General features: G+C 48.3%; 1 protein-coding gene across 1 annotated transcript; it reads left to right on the top strand.

The window, feature by feature from the left end:
• Positions 1–10,057: 10,057 nt before the first annotated feature.
• Positions 10,058–14,426, top strand: LOC101041459 (mitofusin-2). Its single transcript, XM_039475679.2, is given in 8 exon segments — positions 10,058–10,177; positions 10,534–10,638; positions 10,764–10,866; positions 11,654–11,874; positions 12,531–12,686; positions 13,057–13,236; positions 13,238–13,254; positions 14,288–14,426. Coding segments are annotated over 8 exon segments (1,032 nt in total). The 5' UTR covers positions 10,058–10,066.
• Positions 14,427–24,752: the final 10,326 nt, after the last annotated feature.

The following is a 24,752-nucleotide window of genomic DNA, read 5'->3' as shown; positions in this document are numbered from 1 at the left end:
CATATTTCACAACCTAGAATGTAACCAAAGTGCTGTCACTTTTCTCTCTTGCCTGGACCCTGGCCTTAGTTGGTATTGTGACATATTACTGAAACCAATACCTATGTTATATGACTTTCCTCTGTTGCCTGTGACCTACTTACACCAGGATTGTGACATACCACTGGGCTGAGGGCCTAGAAAATGTGACTCCTTTTCCTGCATGGTTTCTGTCTACAGAAGGATTTGTAATATACTGCTGGGCGGAACTGTTACTGTCATATGTGGATCCAGGCACAGATGAGATACTGACTCATTTCAGGACCTAACTTACAGGCACCCTAATGACTCTGATACATGTACCTAGCCAATAGAAGATATATTGACTCTCATACCTAGGCTAAGGGCAACTGATAACTGATTAGATGTTGGGTCCATGTCAGCATGAAAGTCTTGGAACAGATTGTGACTCTCACACATACTGTATAAAGCTTTCAGGTGGTACAGAGAGTGTCATCATGGGGCCCAAGATTCTAGATGATCAGGCTGTCCTACAAGTGCCCTGCCCATAGTAGGCATTGTGATGTATCACTGGGTTTAGTACCCATCTGACGTGACTCTCCTGCTCTGGTGAATTGATAAATTTGTGTCTCTTGTATACACACTCAGCAGACATTAAAAATTGTTACCTTCCAACATGGACAGAGATTGATGCTCTGAATCTCACACTAGAAGGCATTAGAAAACTGGAATTGTAATGTTCATACATGGATCCAGTATGCAGGTACATTGGTGAATCTCAGAACATGTTTCTCTCTCTTTTTTTTTTCTTTTTCTTTTTGAGATGGAGTTTTGCTCTTCTTGCCCAGACTAGAGTGCAATGGCATGATTTCAGTTCATGGCAACCTCTGCCTCCCAGGTTCAAGTGATTCTCCTGCCTCTGTATCCTGAGTAGTTGGGATTACAGGCATGCACCACCATGCCCAGCTCATTTTTGTATTTTTACTAGAGATGGAGTTTTACCATCTTGGCTAGGCTGGTCTTGAACTCCTGACTGTGTGATCCACCTGCCTCAGCCTTCCAAAGTGCTGGGATTACAGGATTGAGCCACCGCGCCCGGCCTACCAGGTTTCAGCACAATTATAGGATATGACTTCAGGACACAGTCACAGGACAGAGTCACAGTCACAGATTTTGGCCCTCATGTGCAGATTCAGACCACTGTTGAGACTGTTAATGGCATAGTTGGCCCCAACTCACGGGAGGTGTTGACTCTCATACTTTGAGCAGGAACATGTGTGGGATTATGAATCTCATCCTTGGACTTCCCGCAGGTGTGCTTGTTACATATACCTTTGTCTAGCACCTAGCTGATTTGACTATCCTGCCTGGGTACAGCTCACACATTGGAGAGTAAAATGTAACCGAGCCAAGGACCTGGGTAATGTGATTCTCTTGCCTAGGCCTTGTCCTCATGGAGGATTTTGACATATCTCTGGGCCCATCACCTTGGTGATGTGACTATCTTCTGCCCACAGGGGAGTTGTCACATATCACAGGGCCCATCACCTAGGTGAAGAGACTCTCCTCTTTTTCCTGGGCCCTGAACCAAGTGAGGATTGTGGCATATTGCTGGGGCCTGCACCCAAATGACACAACTCTTCAGCCTGAGCAATGCCAAGAAGAGGCATTGTGACATATCTGTGGTCCATCACCTAGGTGATGTGACTCCCTCTCCTGCCCAGATCCTGTACAAAATGTGGATTGGGGCATATTGCTTGGTCCAGTACCCAGGTGATGTCTAAGACCAGGTTTCAGCACACCTGTAGGATGTGACTCCTGTACCAGAACACAGTCACAGGTAGAAATGTGGCTCTTATACATGGAGTAAGATTACTGTTGAGATTGTTACTGGTGTACTTGGGTCCAACTCACACTCATATGCACAGTCAGCCAACAGTAACACTCAGATGAGTCACAGTCAGTGACTCTGCCAGGGCCCTGCTCAAAGCAGGCATTGTGACGTATTGCTGAGCCGGCACCCAGCTGATGTGACAAACCTTCCAGGCTCTGCACACAGGAGGCATATTGACATATTCCTGGTCCAGCATTTAGTTATGTGACTCTCCTGCCTAGTTCATGCCCACAGGTTAAATTCTGAAATATGCTTTCGTTCAGCTGATAAGCATGGTAATAATTCTTATACATGGATCTAGCCAATAAGAGAGATTTTAATGCTTGTAGCTAGACTTAGAGCAACACATACGGTCTCAGGTCTCCTACTTGTAGAAAGGTCATGGAGAATTATGACACTCATGCATATCTTATAAAGTTCTTGTGTGGTACAGAGTGTCATAATAGGGCACAAAACACAGGTGAGATTGTGAATTTTTAAGGCAAATACAGCCAACTGTAAGAATAGTTTCCCACTCAAATCGATACCCATTTTTGAAGTTCAGAATCTCAAATTTGGAAATTGTCCAATGATAGAATTGTGGCTTGTGGATTCTGTCTACAGGCAGAATGGTGACTCTCTGCCCAAGATTCAGCACAGTTATGAGGCTGTGCCTCCCCTACCAGACACTGCTCACAGGTGGAGGTGAAGTTCTTATACACAAATACAGTCCAGCATTTAAAATGTGAATCACATGCTTGGACCCAACTCACAGAAACAGTGGAGCTGGAATGCATATGACATTGTGATTATCATCCCTGGACCTCCTCCAAGATGTTTGTAACATATAAAAGTTTTAATACCTGGGAAATGACTCTTTTGTCTGAGCTCAACCTAGAGTTGGAATTGTGATGTATACCTGGGTCAAGCACCAAGGTGACGAAACTCTCTTTCTTGGGACCTGTCTTTAAAAGAGATTGTGACATGTCTCTGAGCTAATCACTTAGAAATGTGACTTACTTCTTCTGTCTGAGACCTGTCCACAGGCAGCATTGTAACATATTTTTGGGCCTCTAATGTGGATAATGTGACTCTCGTCTTCCACTTTTGTCCTGCCTTAAATGTAAACTTTGTCATATTTCTTGGCCCGTTATCTAGGCGATATGACTCTTCTCACCTGTGTGGGCCTTGCTTACCAAGGAGATTGTGACAAATCACTGGGCCCAGCACCGAGGTAATGTGACTCTCTCTTTCTGACCAGGCCTTGCCTACAGAAAAGATTGAGACATATCACTGGGCCAGTCACCTACATAATGTTTCTCACCTGCCTGGGTTCTGCCTACAGTGGGCATTGTGACATATCCCTGGCCCAGAACCAAAGTAATGTGACTCACCCTTCTGGTTTCTGCTCACTGATGAGATTGTGACATACATACCTAGCCCTAGCTCACAGGTGTGATGATGACTCTCATATGTAAACCCAGCCAATAAGAGAGGGTTTTACCCTCTTAGTTAGGCTGATAACAATAGGTATGCTCTTGGGTATCTTACTGGTAGAGAGGTCACAGAAAATTTGGAAATTCACACATATCCTATAAAGCCCTTGAATGATGTAGAGATGTTGTAACAGGCCAACTAGGATTGTCACTCTCAAACATGGACACAGTCCACTTCTGAGGTTCTGAATCTCACACCTGGTGGCAGACAAAAGTTGAAACTGTGACTCTAATATGTGAGTTTGGTTGACCAGTAAAATAATAACTCTTGGACAAAACTTCAGCACTCCTGTTAGGCTGTGTCTGTTCTACTAAGACACTGTGTGCAAGTGGAGTTGAGGCTCTCATGTGCAGATCCTTTCTGCTGTTGAAATTGTAAATTGCATGCATAGACATAACTCACAGGAGAAATCGACTCTCATCCCTGTAGCTGGGACACGTGCAGGATTAGAAATTTTATTCCTGGATTTTCCTGCAGTCCAATTTTGATATATACCTTTGCCTAGCACCTGATAGAGTTTACCTTCCTGCCTGGGCCAAGACTACAGTTGGGATGGCCTCGCTTACAGAAAGCATTGTGACATATCTCTGGACCCATCATCTCGGATATGTGACTTTACACTCTTGGCTGGGCTTTGCCCCATTGAGGATTGTGATATATTACTGAACCTGTGAACTAAATGATATGACTCTTCTCTCTGGGTTATGCTGTAATTAAAGGGGGCATTGTGACATTTTGCTGTGCCCAGCATCTAGGTGATATGACCCCTCTTTTCTGCCTGAGCCCTGCCTACAGAAGGCATTGTAACATACCACTGGGTCAAGCATCCAGGCGATGTAACTCTCCCTCAAGCCCTGCTCACAATGAAAATTTAACAGCTTGTTTCCTCACATTCAGGTGATGTAAACTTCTGCATGGCCTCTGTCCATATGTGAGACTGTGACATATACCAAGGCCCAACTCATATACGGACCAAGGTAATAGAAAACATTTGGGCTATTCTAGCTAGGCTTAAGGAAATGGGCAATTTACTAGGTCTTTTGCTTGTAGAAAGATCACAGATTACAACACTCATGCATATTTTATAAAGTTTCTGAGTGGCACAGAGAGTGTTATAACAGGGCCCAGCACACAGGTGGGATTGTGACTTTCATAGGCATACACAGCTAATGATAAGAATTGTCACTTTCCCACGTGGACACAGCCCACTCACTGTTGAGGTTCTGAATCTCACACTCAGAGGCAGTCAAAAGTTGGAACTGTGACTCTTATATGTGAATCTGTTCAACAAAAAAAGATGGTATCAGACAAATATTCAGCACACATGTGAGGCTGTTACTCTCCTACCAAGATAGAGTCTGCAGGTGGTCTTGGGGCTCTCAAGCAAGAGTCCAATTCACCATTAAGATTCTGACTTGCATACTTGTACTCAACTCACAGGTGTTCACTCTCTTATCTGGTGTTGGGACCAGTGTGGGATTGTAAATCTAATCTCTGGACATTCCTGCAGGTGTGATTGTGACAGACCTTTTCCCGGCTCCTGATATTTGACTATTTTTTCTAAAGCTCAAAATGGGTTAGTAACTTACATTTGGTCCATATAAGTTGGCAATGTGACTCTTCTATCTTGATCCTGTTCTTAGAGAAAATTTTGACGTATCTCTGGGCCTATCGCTTGGGTGACATTACCATCTTTTTCTACCTGGGCCCTGCCCACAGAAAAAATTGTGATATATCTTTAAGCCCATCACCTAGATCAGGCGTCCCCAAACTACGGCCCGCCGGCCGCATGCGGCCCCCTGAGGCCATTTATCCACCCCCCCACCCCCCGCTGCACTTCAGGAAGGGGCACCTCTTTCATTGGTGGTCAGTGAGAGGAGCACAGTATATGGTGGCCCTCCAATGGTCTGAGGGACAGTGAACTGGCCCCCTGTGTAAAAAGTTTGGGGATGCCTGACCTAGATTATGTGACTCTTCCCTTCTGCCTGAGCATTGTTTCCAGTAGGAAGTATGATATATCGCTGGACCCTGGACCCAAATAATGTGACTCTCCTGCCTGGGCCCTGCCTACAGTGGGCAATGTGACTCTCACAGGTAAATCCAGCCAACAGGTGGGATTGTCACCTTTACCTTCAAACATAGACACAGCCCACAGATGAGGTTATACATCTCATGTGTGAATGCACACCACGGTTGGAACTGTGACTGTCAGATGTGGGTTTGGCCACTGGTTGAATAGTAAGTCAGGTTTTGACTCAACTCACAAGCTCAGTGTTATCTCTTATACCTGAATCCAGCTAATAGAAAAGATGTTGGCTCTCACCGTTAGGCTTAGGGCAATAGGTGTGGTTCTGGGTTTTCCACTTGCACAGAGGCCACAGAAAACTGCAACACTTATGCATACTATATAATGCCCTAGGGGGGAACAGGGAGTGTCATGACACAGCCCAATTTCATAAGAAACTGAGGTTGTTATTTGCATATGCACAACCAGCTGACAGAATTGTCACCCTCACGCATGGACAGATCCCACTGGTGAGGTTCTAAATTTGGGGAGGAGGGGGCAGCTGCCTTCCAGGTATACCGCGATCAAATATGACATACCTCGATCAAATACCTATGTGATGTAACTCTCCAGCCTGGACCTTCCCCACAGAATGCATTTGAAATATCTTTGGGCTTATCACCTAAATGATGTGACTCTACTTTCCTGCCTAGTCCTGGCCTCCATTGAGAATTGTGACATATTGCTGGGCCCAGTACCTAAGTTATGTGACTCTTCTTTGCTGCTTGTACCTGCATTTAGAAGGGATTGTGACATATTTCTAGGCCAAGAACCTCAGTGATGGGACTCTCCTGCCTTGGCCCTGCCTTCAGGAAAAAATTGTGACATGACTCTGGGTCTATTACCTAGGTGATGTGACTCTCATGTCTTGCCTGGGCCAGCCCAAAGGGGTCACTGTGATGTATTTCTAAGAACATCACAGAGGTGCTGTGACTTTTCTGTTTTTCCAGGCCCTGGTTCCAGTAGGAATTTTGACATAACACCGGGTCCATACCATAGGTTACTCATGTAACTCTTCTAACCTGTCTGGGTTCTTATTACAAGAGAGATTGTGAGATACAGCTGGGCCTATCATCTAGTCAGTGTGACCCTCCTTTTCTTCCTATGCCCTGTTGTCAGTGAAGACTGTGACAAATCTCTGTGCTAATCAGCTGTGTGATATGACTCTCCTGCCTGTACCCTGCCTACAGTGGGCATTGTGACATATCACTGGGCCTAGCACCAAGGTGATGTGACTCTCCTGTCTTGTCCCTGCCCACAGGTGAAATTAGGACATACACCTTGGCCCAGATCACAGGCACAATGATGACTCTTATACCTGGACACAGCCAGTAGGAGATATTTTGACTCTCACAGCCAGGCTTAGGGCCAAAGGCAAAGTCATGCGTCTCCTACTTGTATAAAGTTCATAGAGAATTACAAAACTCAGGCCTATTGTATAAAGCGCAAGACTGATACAGAGAATTTTATAACTGGGCTCAGCTAACAGGTAAGATTGTGACTTTCATAAGTAGACCCAGCTGACATAATCATAATACTCACACACTAATAGAGCCTAGTGATGAGGCACTTAATCTCAAACACAAAAAGTTGCAAGTTGGAAGTTTTACTCCTATATGTGGATCTGGTCTACAGGTGGCTTGGTGACTCCTGAACCATGACTCAGCAGACCTGTAAGGCTGTGGCTCCCCCAGTGGAACACAATCTGCAGGTGGGATTGGGGCTCCTATGCACAGTTCTTGTCCATTGTTGAGATTGTGACTCCTTTACTTGAACCCAACTCACAGGCGAGGTTGCCTCTCTTACCTGAAGCTGGGACTTCTGTGGGATTGTGAAACTCATTTGTGTACATTCCTAAGTGTGATTCAAACATATGCCTTTTCCCAAAACTCAGGTTTGACTTTCTTTCTGAGACCAAGTCCATAGATAATGTTGTAACATACATGAATCCATCATCTAAGTAATGTTAAATTTTCCCTGGCCCTGACCCAGGTTATGTGACTCCCCTGCCTGGAACCTTCCTACATTGGGCATTGTGACTTATCTCTGGGTCCATTACAAAGGTGATGTGACTTCCTTCTACTGCCTTGGCCCTGCACTTAGAGTGCATTGTGACATATAGTTAGGTACTAAACCCAGGTAATGGGACACTCCTGCCTGGGTTCTTTCTACTGGAAGCATTGTAACATATCACTTAGCACAACACATAGGTGATGTGATTCTGCTCTCTCACCTGGTCTCTGCCCACTGAAGTGATTGTGATCTATCACTGAGCCAGGAACCAAGGTGATGTCACTCTCCTGCCTTGGCCAGTGAGAAGGTCACTGTGACATATATTTAGGCTAAACTTCTAGGTGAATTGAGTGTCCTCTCTTACCTAAACTCTGCCTACAGGAAAGATTTTGATAACAAGAGTCATGACCCCAATGATCTCAAGGATAGGCCTGCCTGTGGGCCCATAGGCTGCTCTCTGAACCCAGGGTCATTACATATCCCTGGACCAGCACACAGTTGATGTGCCTTTTTTGCTGTCTCTCTGCCCAGAGTTGGTATCATGCCATGGGACCTGGAACCAATTCACAGGCACAATGATGAATTTATTATTGTTGTTATTATTTTGAGACAGGGTCTCACTTTGTTGCCCAGACTGGAGCACAGTGGCATGATCTCGGGTCAATGCAACCTCCACCTCTGAGGGTTCAAGCGATTTTCAGCCCTCAGCCTACTGAGTAGATGGTATTACAGGCACAGGACAGCACACTTGGCTTATTTATTTATTTATTTAAATAGAGATGGGGTTTTGCAATGTTGGCCAGGCTGGTCCTGAACTCCTGACCTCATGTGACTCACCCACCTGGGCCTCCCAAAGTGCTGGAATTACAAGTGCAGGCCACTGTGGCTGGCCAATGGTGACACTTATACCTGGAGCCAAGACATGTATGGGATGGGGAATCATCAATGTCAAAATCCCATCAATTTCACAGTCTTTCATGTGGCTGATAATGTGGTGATACAAATTTTGTTGACCGGTTAAGAGAATGTGTCAGACATTGAATAACTGTACCTGCTGAGATGAGGGTGCTCCACCCCTGCTCTGGGCAGTTAGGCAGAGCTGAATCTCTGGGCTCCCATCCAGGACCCTTTCCCTGGCCACCAGACCATGTTAAAGCCACATAGACGAGCCTGGTGAGGAGGGCGGCTGGGTGCTTGATCACCCCACCTGGTCTGTGCCGCATGATCCCCTGTGTTGGAGGCCTTGGCCCATGCCCTGCTGAGCTCTGCAGCCATTCTCAGAGCCTGAACACATTATTAAAAACAGCATTCCAGCCAAGAGCAGTAGCTCATGCCTGTGATCTCAACACTTTGGGCGACTGAGGCAGGAGGACTGCTTGAGGCCAGGAGTTTGAGTCCAGCCCAGATAACATGGTGAGACCACATCTCTACAAAAATTTTACAAATCAGCTGGGCGTGGTGGTACACACCTATAGTTCCAGCTACTTGGGAGGCTGAGTCAGGAGGATTGCTTGAGCCCAGGAGTTCAAGGTTCTAATGAGCTGTGATCATACCACTGCACTCCAGCCTCGGCAACAGAGTGAGACCCTGTCACTAAAGAGTAATACAAAAACATCTTGCTTCTGTCACACAGAATTGACTTTCTCAATTGTTTATATGAAATTTTTAAAAAGTTCAGCGCCCTTTTGATTCTTTTACACTTGTCCCAGTGTCACTCTGCCCCAAGGCACCATAATCATGAATTTACATAGTCCTGTCACCCATTCAAACAGTACTTTTTACATAAATGCCGAAGAATATGTAAGGTTTTTACATGCTTCAGATGTACAGATGTGGCATCGCACGGTCTGTCACTGTGCCTGACTTGTCTTTCCACTCAACATTGCTTTTCCGTTTATCCTTGTTAGTAAGTGTAATTTGAGTTTCCGAGTAGTAACTGCTATAGTGTATTCCATTGTGAATATGCCTCATTTTCCTATGGATGGAATTTTAGATTTTTTTTTTTTTTTTGCTATCGTAAACCCTACTGCAGTGGACACCTGTTCATGTGTCCTCTTGTGCAGCTTTGTAGGAGTCTTCCTGTGGTGAAGTCCTAGTGGCATAGTGATTCTGTCTTAGGGTACATGCGTTTCAAGTTTTAGTCAGTTTTACTTGATTGCTCTCCACAACAGCTGTACCTGTTCATTGCATGACCAATACTGTCCACAGGCTTTCCATTTCCTCAGCTCTCACCAGAATGTCAGGCCTGGCCATTTTTCCCAGGACTTGGTGGAAAACAGTGCCCTTAAAAATTTCATTTCTGTGATTACTAGTCAGGTTGAGCTTTTTCCCTATATTAATTGGCAGAATTTGTTTAAACCCCCTTAAAGCGCCCTCCCTGCTCTGTCACCACTGCCTCTTCCACATGGAAGACTGAAGAGTGCGCAGTTGGCTGCAGGGTCCCCTTCCTACCTGGGGAGGGGAAGGCCATGCCCTGGGTGCATGTGTGCAGCCCTGCCAGGCAACATAGCGGCTGGGGCGGTGCGGGCTTTCTGACATCCCCTCTTGCTCCTCTGCCTGGTCAGGCAGGAACATGGATTTTTCACCAGTACTCTGCTTTCGGGGTTTACTGTGAGGAAATGCGTGAAGAGCGGCAAGACCAGCTGAAATTTATCGACAAACAGCTGGAGCTCTTGGCTCAAGACTATAAACTACGAATTAAGCAGATTACAGAGGAGGTGGAGAGACAGGTGAGCAATAAGGAGGAAGCATTCTAGGGGGATTTGGACTCTGAGTAGAGTCCAGAAGAAAACAGACATCCTCCTCTTAGGAGCTTCTCAGCCTTCCAAAAGGAAGTTATGGCCCTGCTTCAAGAATAGAGCTGCTTTTTGGGTTCCACTGTGGGGTTGTGGGATGCTGGGCATGTTCCCCCTCCTCTGGACCTCCACGGATCATGTGGGCGTTTGATCAGGCTTTAATTCCATAGAGGAGCGGAAGAGGCTGCTGGTGTGAGGAAGGATGTGCCCTCTGGTAAGGATCTCCTGGTGCTGCAAGACTGAACCTTGGTCTTCCTTGATACTTAACAGTGTGCTTCCTTTTGCTGTAGGTGTCGATGGCAATGGCCGAGGAGATCAGGCGCCTCTCTGCGTTGGTGGATGATTACCAGATGGATTTCCACCCTTCTCCAGTAGTCCTCAAAGTTTATAAGAATGTGAATCATGGAGCAGCAGGTCCTCTTGGCAGGGGCCCCAAAAGTGATTCAGCCCCTGCAGGTGCATGTGGCCTGAAGGGAATTTTGATGGGGTGCTTCTCTTAACCTCCCTCTTCTGGTGGCAGGAACTGCACTGCCACATAGAGGAAGGACTGGGCCGAAACATGTCTGACCGCTGCTCCACGGCCATCACCAGCTCCCTGCAGGCCATGCAGCAAGACATGATAGGTTAGTGTCTAGGGGAACTTGGGACTTGTGGCCCTGGGCTGCCCAGAGATCGGATTTGGAGGCCAATCTAAAGAAATCAGGACTTTCCTTATCTGTCACCTATCATGATGATTCAACTCAATACCTTCAGGTTCTGAGTACATGTTGTCAACTCATTCTTGTTTGTTTTTTGAGACACAGTCTCACTCTGTAACCCAGGCTGGAGTGCGGTGGCGTGATCTTGGCTCACTGGGACCTCTGCCACCTAGGTTCAAGCGATTCTTCCACCTCAGCCTCCCAAGTAGCTGGGACTACAGGCGTGCACCACTACACCTGGCTAATTTTTTTGTATTTTTAGTAGAGATGGGGTTTCACCTTGTTGGCCAGGCTGGTCTCGAACTCCTGACTTCAAGTGATCCACCTGCCTCAGCCTCCCAGAGTGCTGGGATTACAGGCATGAGCCACCGAGCCTGGCCTTGTGAACTCATTCTGTATACAGGGTTGGGGAGCCCATCTTGTGCTACCACATGGGTCTATCCTAGGCTGGGAATTGGGCCTGCTCCTTTAAGTTCATGTGAGGCATAAGCATTAGCAGGTATGGCATCTTGAGTCCACACTTGAGCTAGGGAGAGCTGGCCTCAAGTGAGGCATGCTCAGTCTCACAGGACGACTTGCCTGGGGTGTGGTTCCCAGGCAAAGCTGTTCGGCATCCCTGGCAGTAGCTAGTGGAGTCCTGGCCCCAAGGCTTGGCGCTGCTGTGGTGCAGGGCTGAGCTGATAAGCTTTTCCCCCATTTCTCTACCTGACAGATGGCTTGAAACCCCTCCTTCCCACGTCTGTGCGGAGTCAGATAGACATGCTAGTTCCGCACCAGTGCTTCTCCCTCAACTACGACCTGAACTGTGACAAGCTGTGTGCTGACTTTCAGGAAGACATTGAGTTCCATTTCTCTCTCGAATGGACCATGCTGGTGAATAGGTTCCTGGGCCCCAAGAACAGCCGTCGGGCCTTGATGGGCTACAATGACCAGGCAAGCAAAGTTCCTCACCTCAGGGACATTGTGGGAGGTCAGTGTGTACCCCGCCTCCAGACACAGGAGCCATTCTAAAACGGGGGTTCCCTAAGGTCAGCGGCTGTGTGGAGTGCCCCCCCCAATAGTACACCACAGTCAGAATGTTTGCTACTGATTGAACTGGATTTGTTCTAAGCAGTAATATTTGTGAAGTGACAGCTGCTAGTATTTTTTTCTAATACACATTAAAGTATGTAGCTATTAAAAATAGATGACTTAAAAAATAACCACCTACATATAACTATTTTAAAATTCCAATTTTAAAAACATTCATCTCTAAACCACTTGAGTTGTCACACGTACTGCCCTCTGTACACAACCCATGCTCAGGGAAGCTGCCAGGTGGGCCAGGATGGCTTCTGCTCACACTGTGCACGTCCTGTGGTGTCACCTGAGGGTTGGCAGGTCCACTGGGAAGCTCCACACCTTTGCTACATGTGACGCTACTTTTACCCTTCTTGCCTTTTAGAAATTGAAGAGCTGCTCTGTATGTCCCTGTTCCCCAGACTAGGGCATTCTCAGTGATGCCCTAGTCTGGGGAACAGGGACACACAGAATGTGTGAATGAGGGACTCACCACATCCCCCTCACGCCTCTCGTCTTTCTCTCCTCAGGTTCAGCGTCCCATCCCTCTGACGCCAGCCAACCCCAGCATGCCCCCACTGCCACAGGGCTCACTCACCCAAGAGGAGCTCATGGTTTCCATGGTTACCAGCCTTGCCTCCCTGACATCCAGGACCTCCATGGGCATTCTCATTGTTGGAGGAGTGGTCAGTGAGCAGTTCTGCTTGGGAAGGTGGGGAGGAGGGCAGGTGGGCAGGGCCTGAGGGCTAGTTCCGGTGATGACCCCTGAGTTGGCCACACACACCACAGTCCGATACATACTTTCTCTTTCAGTGACTTTTCACTGTGATCTCATAGGGAGCGCTTACTCCCTCACTGTTTCCCTCACTTCCCTCTGGAGATGGTCCCAGCCTTTCCGGCCTCAGTGGGATCAAAGGAGACACTGAGAGAGGAACTCAGAGTAGAAACATGAAGACTCCTTGGCTGGAGCCCTTTAGATGGCACTGGTAGTGATGGGCCCCAAAGGAGGGTGGGTCACAGAGAGGCTGCACTCCAGGGTGACCGTGTGTTCTGCAGGTGTAGAAGGCGCTGGGCTGGCGGCTCATCGCCCTCTCTTTGGGGCTCTATGGCCTCCTCTGTGTCTATGAGCATCTGACCTGGACCACCAAGGCCAAAGAGAGGGCTTTCAAGCACCAGTTTGTGGAGCATGCCAGTGAGAAGCTGCAGCTGGTCATCAGCTACACTGGCTCCAACTGTAAGCCACCAAGTCCAGCAGCGAGTGGCACCCTCGGACCCCAGCAGGGGACTTCCTTTAGGCAGGGTCAGCCCCATCCCCCTTCCCCCATCTCTCTTCAAACTGACCTGGAAGCCACTGGGTCCTGAGCATTGTAGACCCTGGGCCTTCAGGGGTGCAGGGCCAGCTTTGAGGCCAGTGATGGGGAGAAGGGTCTCCCAGGGACACCTTGTTTCTTGGGCCGGGACTAGGTAGGCCTCTGGGCTCCTTGAGGAGGAAGAAATGGGAAGGCAAGAGATATTTATAAAACATAAGTTTCAGAGGTTGCTCTGAAGAGCTTGGGCTGTGGAAGTAGCTTTGAAGTTTTCTTTTCTTTTTCTTTTTAAAGACAGGGTTTCACCATTTTGGTCAGGCTGGTCTTGATCTCCCAACCTCAGGTGATCCGCCCGCCTTGGCCTCCAAAGTGCTTGGATTACAGGCAGGAGCCACCGTGCCCAGCCAACTTTGAAGTTTTCAAACCCAGATTGATTTTCATGCACATCTTGGGTCAGGTGGGAATCTATTGCTCAATCTGGGGTGACTGGCATCTGTCATGCTAGTATTACTCAGTGTATATCACGAATATGCTCACTTCATTTTTTTATTGTGAGTGGCGGACCCTTTGCTCTAGACATTTTGCACCTAATTTACCCATTTCTCTGACTCTTTGAGATAGATGTTGTCTTACAGGCATCTCTTTTTTCAAAATGAGGAAACTGAGATTTGAAAAATAGTCACATGTCCCATGCCACTTGGCTGATAAGCAGCAGAGTCAGGATCTCTTGTGCCCAAACCATGGTGCACTGCTCTGTGCTGTTGATTCTCAGGCCATGGTGATGTTGAATGTGTTTGATTGCTATGATTATTCACAGTCTCAGCAGAGGGTAGGAGATTCTACCAAACCAGGGCTGGCTCAGAGCAGAGCTGCTGTCAGGGATATAGATGAGCCCAGCTACTCCTCACTCTGGGTTCGTTAAGCTACCAGTGGCATCTTGCTCCACACACCCCAATTGATCCCTTCTCTCTCCTCCCCAGGGAACTGTCTGGGACTTTTGCTCATCTGTGTCAGCAAGTTGACGTCACCCGGGAGAACCTGGAGCAGGAAATTGCTGCCATGAACAAGAAAATTGAGGTTCTTGACTCACTTCAGAGCAAAGCAAAGCTGCTCAGGTGAGGCTGGGCTGGGTGGCCAGAGGTGAGGGTTCCGGGGGTGCAGCCCACGCACACTGGGTCTCAGCTGCTGATCTTGTGTCTTGGGCATGGACACAAACCTCTTTGGTGGAAGCTTAGCTCATTGGTATTAGATGTGTACCACGTATCTGATGGGTGCCAGATGGTGTTGGTGCTGGAGGCTCAACACGACAGTGTCACTGCCCACAAGGCATTTGCAGTTGATGGCAAGTACATACAATGGCATCACAGTACTGCAAGCTTGCAGTTCACAGCACCCTGTGCCGAACCACAAGGCCTGCAGCACTTTACGTGTGCTATTTCACTCAGTCTTGCATATCCCTCCATTTTATACATAGAAAAATTGGGGAACGCCAGGCGTGGTGGCTCACACCTGTAATCCCAGCACTTTGGGAGGTCAAGGCAGGTGGATCAACTGAGGTTGGGAGTTCGAGACCAGCCTGACCAACATGGAGAAACCCCATCTCTACGAAAAATACGAAATTAGCCAGGTGTAGTGGTACATGCCTGTAATCCCAGCTACACAGGAGGCTGAGGCAGGAGAATTACTTGAACTCGGGAGGTGGAGGTTGCAGTGAGCTGAGATGGTGCCGTTGCACTCCAGCCTGGGCAACAAGAGCAAAACTCTGTCTCAAAAAAAAAAAAAAATTGGGGAACTTGTCTGACATCTCAGAAAATGGCCAGGCTAGGAGGGGAGCCCAGGTGTGCTTGGCTGCAGCAGCCCCTGCATGCTGATTCTCCTTATACCTGCCGCTCTTTGGACCCATGAAAAGGGCATAGACCTCCCATTTACCCACAGAGAAGCTGTTTACCTGGCTGGGGACTGGCAGAGCTGGGATTGGAACTCAGATCTCCATGGGGTCTCTGTGGAGCTTTCATTAACAGTTTGCTGGAAAGAGCATCAGTCTGGGGAGTCTGGAGTCACAGGTTCTCTCCAGCCACTCCTGTTTGGCCCAAGCTCTTAACTCTCCTATGTTTCATTATTTTCATCTGTAAAATGGGAGTAACATTTTGTGACACAACTGCATGACTGAATATAAAAGTGTCCTGTAGAAACCCGCGGCCTGCCCAGTGCATGATAACATCAGCACATGGGGACCCTGCAGAAACCCTCAGCCTGCCTAGCCCATGATAACATCAGCACATGGAGACTTGCACCCCCCCACCCCCCATTGCTGGGACTGATTCATTCATCCAGTACGTGCCATAGGCATGAGGCGCTCTTTGTCCGCCTACTTGCAGGCCTGTCGGGGTCCTGGGCGGATCAGGTGAGGCCTTGGGGGTGGTGGGCCGGCTGGCCAGGTGGGATCTCCCTTGGCCCTGCAATGTTGGTCGTTCCCACTGTGTGCGCGGTCCCCTTTTTGTCCCCTCCTTAAGCCGGCCACTGACTGGAGAGTCGAGGGAGGGAGGGAGGGAGAGTTGGCTACGGGTGAGTGGGGTGAGGGTGCGGGACCACCCAGATTAGCTCCCCCAACCCAAGTCCGGCAAATCAACACTGTGGATTGAATTCACTGGAACACGTGGTGGGCATTTGCCACTGGAAGAAGGTCAGTGGTGGGTTGAAGTCTATGTTGGGTTACCTCAGAATTGAGTTTGGGGGCTGCTTTAGGAAAACTCAGGACTTACCAACTGCCAGTGCCAAATTAATCACTGTGGGGAGAACTCAAATTAAACAGGTGTGTTTCATTGAGCCCAGGGGCTGCTGGAGAGAGAGAGGGCCTCAGCTGACCCAGGACCCTGGTGGACCCCTGCGTAGAACCACAGCAGGTGTGGGTGGATGCCTGCTGAATGATACAGCGGGAAAGGAAGGAGCAAGCTGTTGGTCCAGTGGTTGGTTGCAGTGGGGGAGAGGGAGGACCCAGTTGCCCTTTAATCCTACAGGAAGAGAGGAATCCAGGCTACGGAGTTCAATTCTAGTCATCGACCTTAGGCAGTGGGAGGAGAGTCGTGGAGTGGGCTTTAGGCAGGAGGGAGGATCTACACAGCAAAGGGGACAGCCAGATGCCCCTTCCATCTCCAATGGGCAATGTGAGGTGGTCCCCACTTCCTCCCCAGAGGGCAGAGGGGCAAAGCCCTGGCTAGAGACATCCTGTCCCAGCTCTGCAAGCCCTCACCTGGGGGAAGGTAAGAGTTTGGAGTGCCAAGGTCTTGGAGAGATAAAGGGAAGGAAGAGATGTGAAACGAGCTTGGGGGGCTTTGCTGGTTTTGGGACCAAAGCTCATGTGCTTCTGTTCTGTAGAGTGAAGCCCCCTCCACTTTTTTTTATGTTAGAGACAGGGTCTCACTCTGTTGTCCAGGCTGGAGTGCGATCATAACTCACTGCAGCCTAAACTCCCATACCCTCCACCTTTTTTTTTTTTTTTTTTTTTTTTTTTTTGAGATGGAGTCTCGCTCTTGTTGCACAGGCTGAAGTGAAGTGTCAAGATCTTGGCTCACTGCAACTTCCGCCTCCTGGATTCAAGTGATTCTCCTGTCTCAGCCTCCCAAGTAGCTGGGATTACAGGTGTGTACCAAAACGCCTGGCCAATTTTTGTGTACTTAGTAGAGATGAGGTTTCACCGTGTTAGTCAGGCTGGTCTCGAACTCCCAACCTCAAGTGATCCTCTGGTCTCGGCCTCCCAAAGTGCTGGGATTACAAGTGTGAGTCACTGCACTCAGCCTCCCATACCCCTTTTTAAATAAAAATAGTACATATTTAATTGCACAAGGAATATGTAAATATATCCTCAAAGCAAAACTATAAACACTACAGATAAAGCCAAGTCTCTTGACACCTCCTCGTCCTGATCCCTTCAAAGATGTAACCACCATAATGGATTTGGCGTGTTTCCTTTGCAGACTTTCGTAAACGAATGTCCATATTTATACTGTTTTTATAGAAATATATAGACTTGGGCCGGGCATGGTGGCTCACGCCTGTAATCCCAGCACTTTGGGAGGCCGAGGCGGGTGGATCATGAGGTCAAGAGATCGAGACCATCCTGGTCAACATGGTGAAACCCCGTCTCTACTAAAAATACAAAAGATCAGCTGGGCATGGTGGTGCGTGCCTGTAATCCCAGTTACTCAGGAGGCTGAGGCAGGAGAATTGCCTGAATCCAGGAGACGGAGGTTGCAGTGAGCCGAGATCGCGCCATTGCACTCCAGCCTGGGTTACAAGAGCGAAACCCTATCTCAAAAAAAAAAAAAAAAAAAAAAAAGAAAAGAAAGAAATATATAGAGTTTTTCATATACTATACCTTATGGTATATATGGCTCTTCATTTGGCTTTATGATGTCTATGAGACATCTTGGTGAGCTTTCCATGCTGAAACTTACAGATTCTCTGCCAAAGTTTTAAAATGCCACATGGTCTTTTACCAAGTGGGATGTTTCATAGTTTATTTATGTCCTGGATGGTTGGGTGATAAGGTTTTCACCATTATTCTTTATTTGTTGGTGTGCTATTAAAATGCACAGCCCTATATGGGTGCTTTTGGAAATGGATGTGTGTGATTCTTTCCTAGACAAGAGGCTGGGAAGAGAATACTGAGGTTGCAGGGTGAAAGTGCATTGAATTTGAAAGACACCACTGAGCTGCTTTCCAGGGTGGCTGGACAATTTACCCTCCCACTAGCAGTGCAAGAGAGTAGTAACTTTTCCATATCCTAACCGACATTTGATCTTATCAGCATTTTAATTTTTCTCAATGTGATTAGTGAAAAGGGTTTTATCCTTGTTGCCTTAATTTGCTTTTCTCACCTGCTAGGGAAGCTGAACATCTCTCTGGGCTCTGGCAATAGGCCATTTCTTGGCACGAGTCAGGATGTCCTTGGGGAAGGGGCTGCCTGCTCAACACAGTACTCCCTTTGGCCTCTCAAGCCTTCTTCCACTTCTGTTTTTCCCAGTAAAGGTTTAGGAAGCTCATTATTTAAAAAAAAAAAAAAAAATCCCAAATTAGGGCTTGAATTTCCTTGAGTTTAAAATTCTTTCTTTATGTTTTTGAGACAGAGTCTCACTCAGCTGCCCAGGCTAGAGTACAGCAGCACTGCAACCATCCTCTTCTGGGTTCAAATGATTTTACTGTCCCAGCCTCCCAAGTAGCTGGGACTACAGGCACCCACCATCAGGCCTGGCTAAGTTTTGTATTTTAGTAGAAGGGTTTCATCATGTTGGCCAGGCTGGTCTCGAACCCTTGACCTCAGATGATCCACCCGCCTTGGTGACCCAAAGTGCTAGGATTACACATCGACCTAAAATCCCCACCCACTTTTTTTTTTTTTTTTTTTTTTTTTTGAGACAGTCTTACTTTGTCTCACAGGCTGGAGTTCAGTGACACAATCTCAGCTCACTGTAATCTCTGCCTCGCAGCTTCAAGGGATTCTCCTGTATCAGCTTCCTGAGTAGCTGGGATTACTGGCACCTGCCACCACGCTTAGCTGATTTTTATAATTTTGATAGAGATGGGGTTTCGTCACGTTGGCCAGGCTAATCTTGAACTCCTGGCCTCAAGTGATCCACCCGCCTGGGCCTCCCAAAATGCTGGGATTATAGGTGTGAGCCACTGTACCCATCCTGACTTTTTTCATCTCTATTTGATTTTTCCCAAGACTCCATCATTTTTCGCCTGGTACTCTGAGGCAGGAATGCTTTCTTGCTAGCTGTCACCATCTGAGAAAAAGCCTCTGACAATTCATATCACTGTCTTGCCCGATTGCGTTTTTGTAATCCGACTCAGGATTAACTGGTGCATATCTGCAGAGAAAAATTTATTCCCCTCTAGCTCCATCCTTTTCATCCAGGCACCACGGGGTAGGGTTGGGGGCGGGGGAAGCCCAAGCCTTCCTGCGAACTCTATAGACTTAGAATTTCCCCAACATCATGTTCCTTGCCAGTCAGTACTCAGGTCAAACAAGCCTTCCTCCTACATTCACATACCCCCAGTTCCAACCAGATGTAAGCAGGTTTGCTCTGGGTTAGTGTGTAGGCTGGGACCGGGAAGGGTCTCATAAATGAATCTTAGCTGGGCCTGGATGCGGTGGCTCATGCTTGTAATCCCAGCACTTTGGGAGGCCAAGGTGGGCAGATCACTTGAGGCCAGGAGTTCGACACCAGTCTGGCCAACATGGTGAGACCCGCCCCCCCCCCCCACGCCATCCCCGTCTCTACTAAAAGTACAAAAATTAGCCAGGCAAGGTGGTAGGCGCCTATAATCCCAGCTACTTGGGAGGCTAAGGTAGGAGAATCGCTTGAACCCAGAAGGCAGAGGTTGCACTGAACCAAGATCGAGACACTGCACTCCCATCTGGGTGACAAAGTGAGACTGTGTCTCAAAGAATTTTAGCTGGGGTGATAGAAAAGCTCTGTGTGTCACTCCTCCGCCTAGCGTTTTAACTTTAAAAGCTTAGCTAGTTACCCTATAGAGTGGAATGCTAATGGTGGAATTTCAGGGAATGGCAAAAGGGCGGGAGAGACTTTGTTTTTGTTTTGCAAAGAGGACATTTCTAGGGCTGCTCAAATCCTGCAGGGTGGCAGGACGAGGGGACCTGGAGAGGAGGGGACTCTGAAGGAGTGGAAGGAGGGGATGGCTTGTCTTAATCAAGGCCATTCCTTCCTGGGGCGGCACTAGCACTCTGGGGTCAGGGAGCCGCGTGAGTGCCGGAAGGAGGGGCATTTACTGTAAATTTCTGCTTCTGCTCCCACTCATATCTGACTTAGACTCATTTCTTGAGTAAATTGTGATTCATTCTAAGGTTTGCATACTCCCTCATCACGCTTCTTCACATCAGGACAATCATCAGAAGGAAAATGGGGCTGAAGGATGTCTGTGTCTGGGTGGGGGGATCCTAGGAGGCTCTAGGGTCCTTGGCACAGACGGCTGGTTCAGCCCAGCCTGGGCCAGCTTGTCCAGCCGGTGCACTGACTTTGTGGGTGGGCCATCTGGGATGACAGGTCTCACGTCCCAGCAAAAATTCAGTGCGGAGGCTCAGAGGTGGGGGAGGGTCTTGCCCACAGTTCCAGGACTGGTTGGAGCCACAGACTAGAGTCACAGACTAGACATGCAGAATGTCAAAAAAGGCAGCTCTGGGCCACGCCACTTCTCGTCTCTCTCTTCCCTCCCAGGTCCACTCAGGGGATACTGGGGTGGGGGTGGCAGGGGGACCTCCTTCCGGTATCTACAGTTAAAACCACTGGGCATTCTTGTGGCCTCGCTGGTGGGGAGGGACTTTTTATACATGGCTTCGTCTAGTTACTCCTTGCGTGCCTAAGTCCTTTGGTGACACTGATGCAAGTATTCACACACACATGCATTCCGCAGATCTGAAATAAGCAGCTGTTTCGAGCCAGGCATGGCTCCAGGGACTTTCCTTCAGCCTCTGCTCCTATGCCCCCAATGACAGGATGCTCACTCCTTCCTGAGGAAGCTCACGCCATCCTGGGTTAGCTCTGGCATTTAGACGATCTTCATGAGATGCTGAAATCTAGGTTTGTTTTTTTTTTTTTTTTTTTTTTGAGACAGAGTCTTGCTTTGTTGCCCAGGCTGGAGGGCAGTGGCGTGATCGCGGCTCACTGCAACCTCTGCCTGCCAGGTTCAAGCAGTTCTCCTGCCTCAGCCTCCTGAGCAGCTAGGACTAACAGGCACGCACCACGATGCCTGGATAATTTTTTGTATTTTTAGTAGAGACGGGTTCACCATGCTGGCCAGGCTTGTCTTGAACTCCTGACTTTGTAATCTGCCCACCTCAGCCTCCCAAAGTGCCGGGATTATACCGTGCCCAGCTTTTTTATTTTTTGTTTTTTTGAGATGGAGTTTTGCTCTTGTTGTCCAGGCTGGAGTGCAACGGCGCTGTCTTGGCTTACTGCAACTTCCGCCTCCCAGGTTCAAGTAATTCTCCTGCCTCAGCCTCCTGAGTAGCTGGAATTACAGGTGTGTGCCAACACACTCGGCTAATTTTTGTATTTTTAGTAGAGACGGGGTTTCACCATGCTGGCCAGGCTGGTCTCAAACTCCTGACTTCATGATCCACCTGCCTCAGCCTCCCAAAGTACTGGGATTACAGATATAAGCCACTGCGTCCAGCATTTTTTTTTTTTTTTTATTGAGATGGAGTTTTGCTCTTGCTGTCCAGGCTGGAGGGCAGTGGTATGATCTCGGCTCACTGCAACCTCTGACTCCCAGGTTTTCCCAGGTTTAAGTTATTCTCCTGCCTCAGGTTCCTAAGTAGCTGGGATTACAGGTGTGCCATCATGCCGGGCTAATTTTTGTATTTTTAGTAGATAGGTTTCACCATGCTGGCTTCGAACCCCTGACCTCAGGTGATCTGCCTGCCTCAGCCTCCCAAAGTGCTGGGATTATAGGTGTGAGCCACCGCACCCAGCCTGAAATCTAGTTTTGAAAATGAGTCACCTCTCTGTTCCTCAGAAGTGTCTGTGATGATGTGAAGACTGTGACCTTGGGTCCCCAGAGTCTCTGTCAGTCCCACACCTGTCCTCCAACATTTATTCTTCCTGTAGCATGAGCTCAAGGCTCCTCATCTGACTGTTCTCTTCATTCATTCCACACACATTTATTGAGCACCTTCTGTGTACCAGGGAGCACTCTGGGTACTGCATCCATGCACTGTATAGCCAGGTCTCTGCCCCATGGAACTGACATTTGGCAGGGGTGACAGTAAACAGGCTGCTGCTAGTTGCAATGAGAAGATTAGACTCCTGTAGTGTGAGAGAGATGGGTGGCTGCCTTAGATGGGGAAGACAGGACATCCTTTTGCAGATGGTGACATACACCCAGAATGAAAAGACAGAGACAGCCAGTGAGAGATTAGCAGATGAGCATCTGGGCTCAGGGGGCAAAAGCCCAAGAAGCAGGGGGTGGGGAGGAAGCCAGTGCGGCTGGAGTGAAGTGGGTGAAGAGGGGTGTTAAGAGAAGGTGTCCTGATAGACTGGATAGGGAAAATGTGGTACATATACACCATGGAATATTACGCAGCCATCAAAACCGATGAGTTCACGTCCTTTGTAGGGACATGGATGAACCTGGAAACCATCATTCTCAGCAAACTGACACAAGAGCAGAAAATCAAACACCGAATGTTCTCACTCATAGGCGGGTGTTGAACAATGAGAACACATGGACACAGGGAGGGGAGCACTACACACTGGGGTCCGTTGGGGGGAAATGGGGGAGGGATGGGGGGTGGGGAGGTGGGAAGAGATAGCATGGGGAGAAAGGACAGATACAGGCGAGGGGACGGAAGGCAGAAAACCACACTGCCATGTGTGTACCTATGCAACAATCTTGCATGTTCTTCACATGTACCCCAAAACCTAAAATGCAATAAAAAAAAAAAAGAGAAGGTGTCAGGAAAGTTGGTAGATCGTGCAGACCTTTACGGACTGTGGTGAGGTTTTTGGCAGGGGAGCAATACTGCATCATATATTTAAAGTTCCCTCTGTCTGCTGTGGAGGGTGGGGGGTGGGGGGAGCAAGCAGGAATGGAGCAGAAAGCCAGGTCATTGCAGTGATCCAGGGGAGGAGTGAGCAGAGATGGGGATGTGCTTCTTTTCTTCTTTATTCTTCTTCTCCTCCTCTTCCTTCACCCCGTCCTCCTCCTCCTTTTTTCTTTATGTAGAGACAGGGTCTCACTATGTTGCTCAGGTTGGTCTCAAACTTCCGAGGCTCAGGTGATCCTCCTGCCTCAGCCTCCTATGTGCTGGGATTACAGGTGTGAGCCACTGTGCCCAGCTGGAAGGTGCTTTCAAGATAGAATCAACAGGACCCGTGGATGGGTCAGGTGGGAACGCAGAGGGCAGGAGGGAAATCAGGGATCCTGTCCATATTTGGGAGCTCAGCATCTGGCTGCATGGAGGTGTCATTTTGGGAGGCAGGTGTTTTGGAGAAAAGTTCTATTTTGCCCATGTTCAAGTGCAGGTGGGGGTTGGGTGTTGAAGTCTGGAGCCCTCTACAGTGTTCAAGACCCTAATATGGATCTCTGGGTACCAGGGTCGACTGCAGAATTTCTGGTGCCACCTGGGCCAGAGACCACTCCCCAATAGACTCACCTTACCTTTTTTTTTTTTTTTTTTTTTTTTTTTGAGACGGAGTTTCGCTCTTGTTACCCAGGCTGGAGTGCAATGGCGCGATCTTGGCTCACCGCAACCTCCGCCTCCTGGGTTCAGGCAATTCTCCTGCCTCAGCCTTCTGAGTAACTGGGATTACAGGCACGCGCCACCATGCCCAGATAATGACTCACCTTACTTCTATCAATCTAGCCCAAGACCCCATTTTTTTGCCCCCTACATTATCCTGTTGATTCTTTCCACCGCAAGCATAGACTTTTTTATTCAACCTGGTTACAGTGTGTGCTAGTTTTCTTTCGCTGCTATAACAAATTAGTGCACATTTGGTGGCTTAGAACAGCATGAAGGTATTGTCTTATAGCCCTGGTGGTCAAAAGTCTATGACAAGTCTGTAATCCCAGCACTTTGGGAGGCTGAGGTGGGCAGATTCCTTGGGGCCGAGTTTGAGACCAGCCTGGCCAACATGGCAAAACCCCATCTCTGCTAAAAATACAAAAATTAGCTGGTGTGATGGTTTGTGCCTGTAATCCCAGTTACTTGGGAGGTTGAGGCACAAGAATTGCTCAAACTTGGGAGGCAGAGGTTGCAGTGAGCTGAGATTATGCCATTGTACTCCAGCCTGGGCGACAGAGCAAGACTGTCTCAAAAAAAGAAAAAAGTATATAATAAGGCAGTGGAGCTATCTTTTCCTTCTGGATATGCTGTGGCAAAATGTTTCCTTGCCTTTTCTTTTTGAGATGGAGTCTTGCTTTGTCACCAGGCTGGAGTGCAGTGGTGCAATCTCGGCTCACTGCAACCTCCGCCTCCTGAGTTCAAGTGATTCTTCCGCCTAGCCTCCCGAATAGCTGGGACCACAGGAGCGTGCCACCACACCTGACTAATTTTTGTATTTTTAGTAGGGACGGGGTTTCACCATGTTGGCCAGGATTGTCTTGATTTCTTGACTGTAATCTGCCCACCTCGGCCTCCCAAAGTGCTGGGATTACAGGCGTGAGCTGCCGCGCCCGGCCTGTTTCCTTGCTTTTTTCCAGCCTCTAGGAGCTGCCTGTGGTCCTTGGCTCACGGCCCTGCGTCACTCTGAACTCCGCTTCCAACATCACAGCTCCTCTCTCTCTCTCTCTTTTTTTTTTTTTTTTTTTTTTTTTTTTTTTTTTTTGAGACAGAGTCTCACTCTGTCTCCAGGATGGAGTGCAGTGGCACAATCTTCGCTCACTACAACCTCCACCTCCCAGGTTCAAGCAATTCTCCTG

This window comes from Saimiri boliviensis, chromosome X, assembly GCF_048565385.1.
Source record: "Saimiri boliviensis isolate mSaiBol1 chromosome X, mSaiBol1.pri, whole genome shotgun sequence".
Lineage (NCBI taxonomy): Eukaryota > Metazoa > Chordata > Mammalia > Primates > Cebidae > Saimiri > Saimiri boliviensis.
This window is presented reverse-complemented; position numbering and strand designations above follow the sequence as displayed.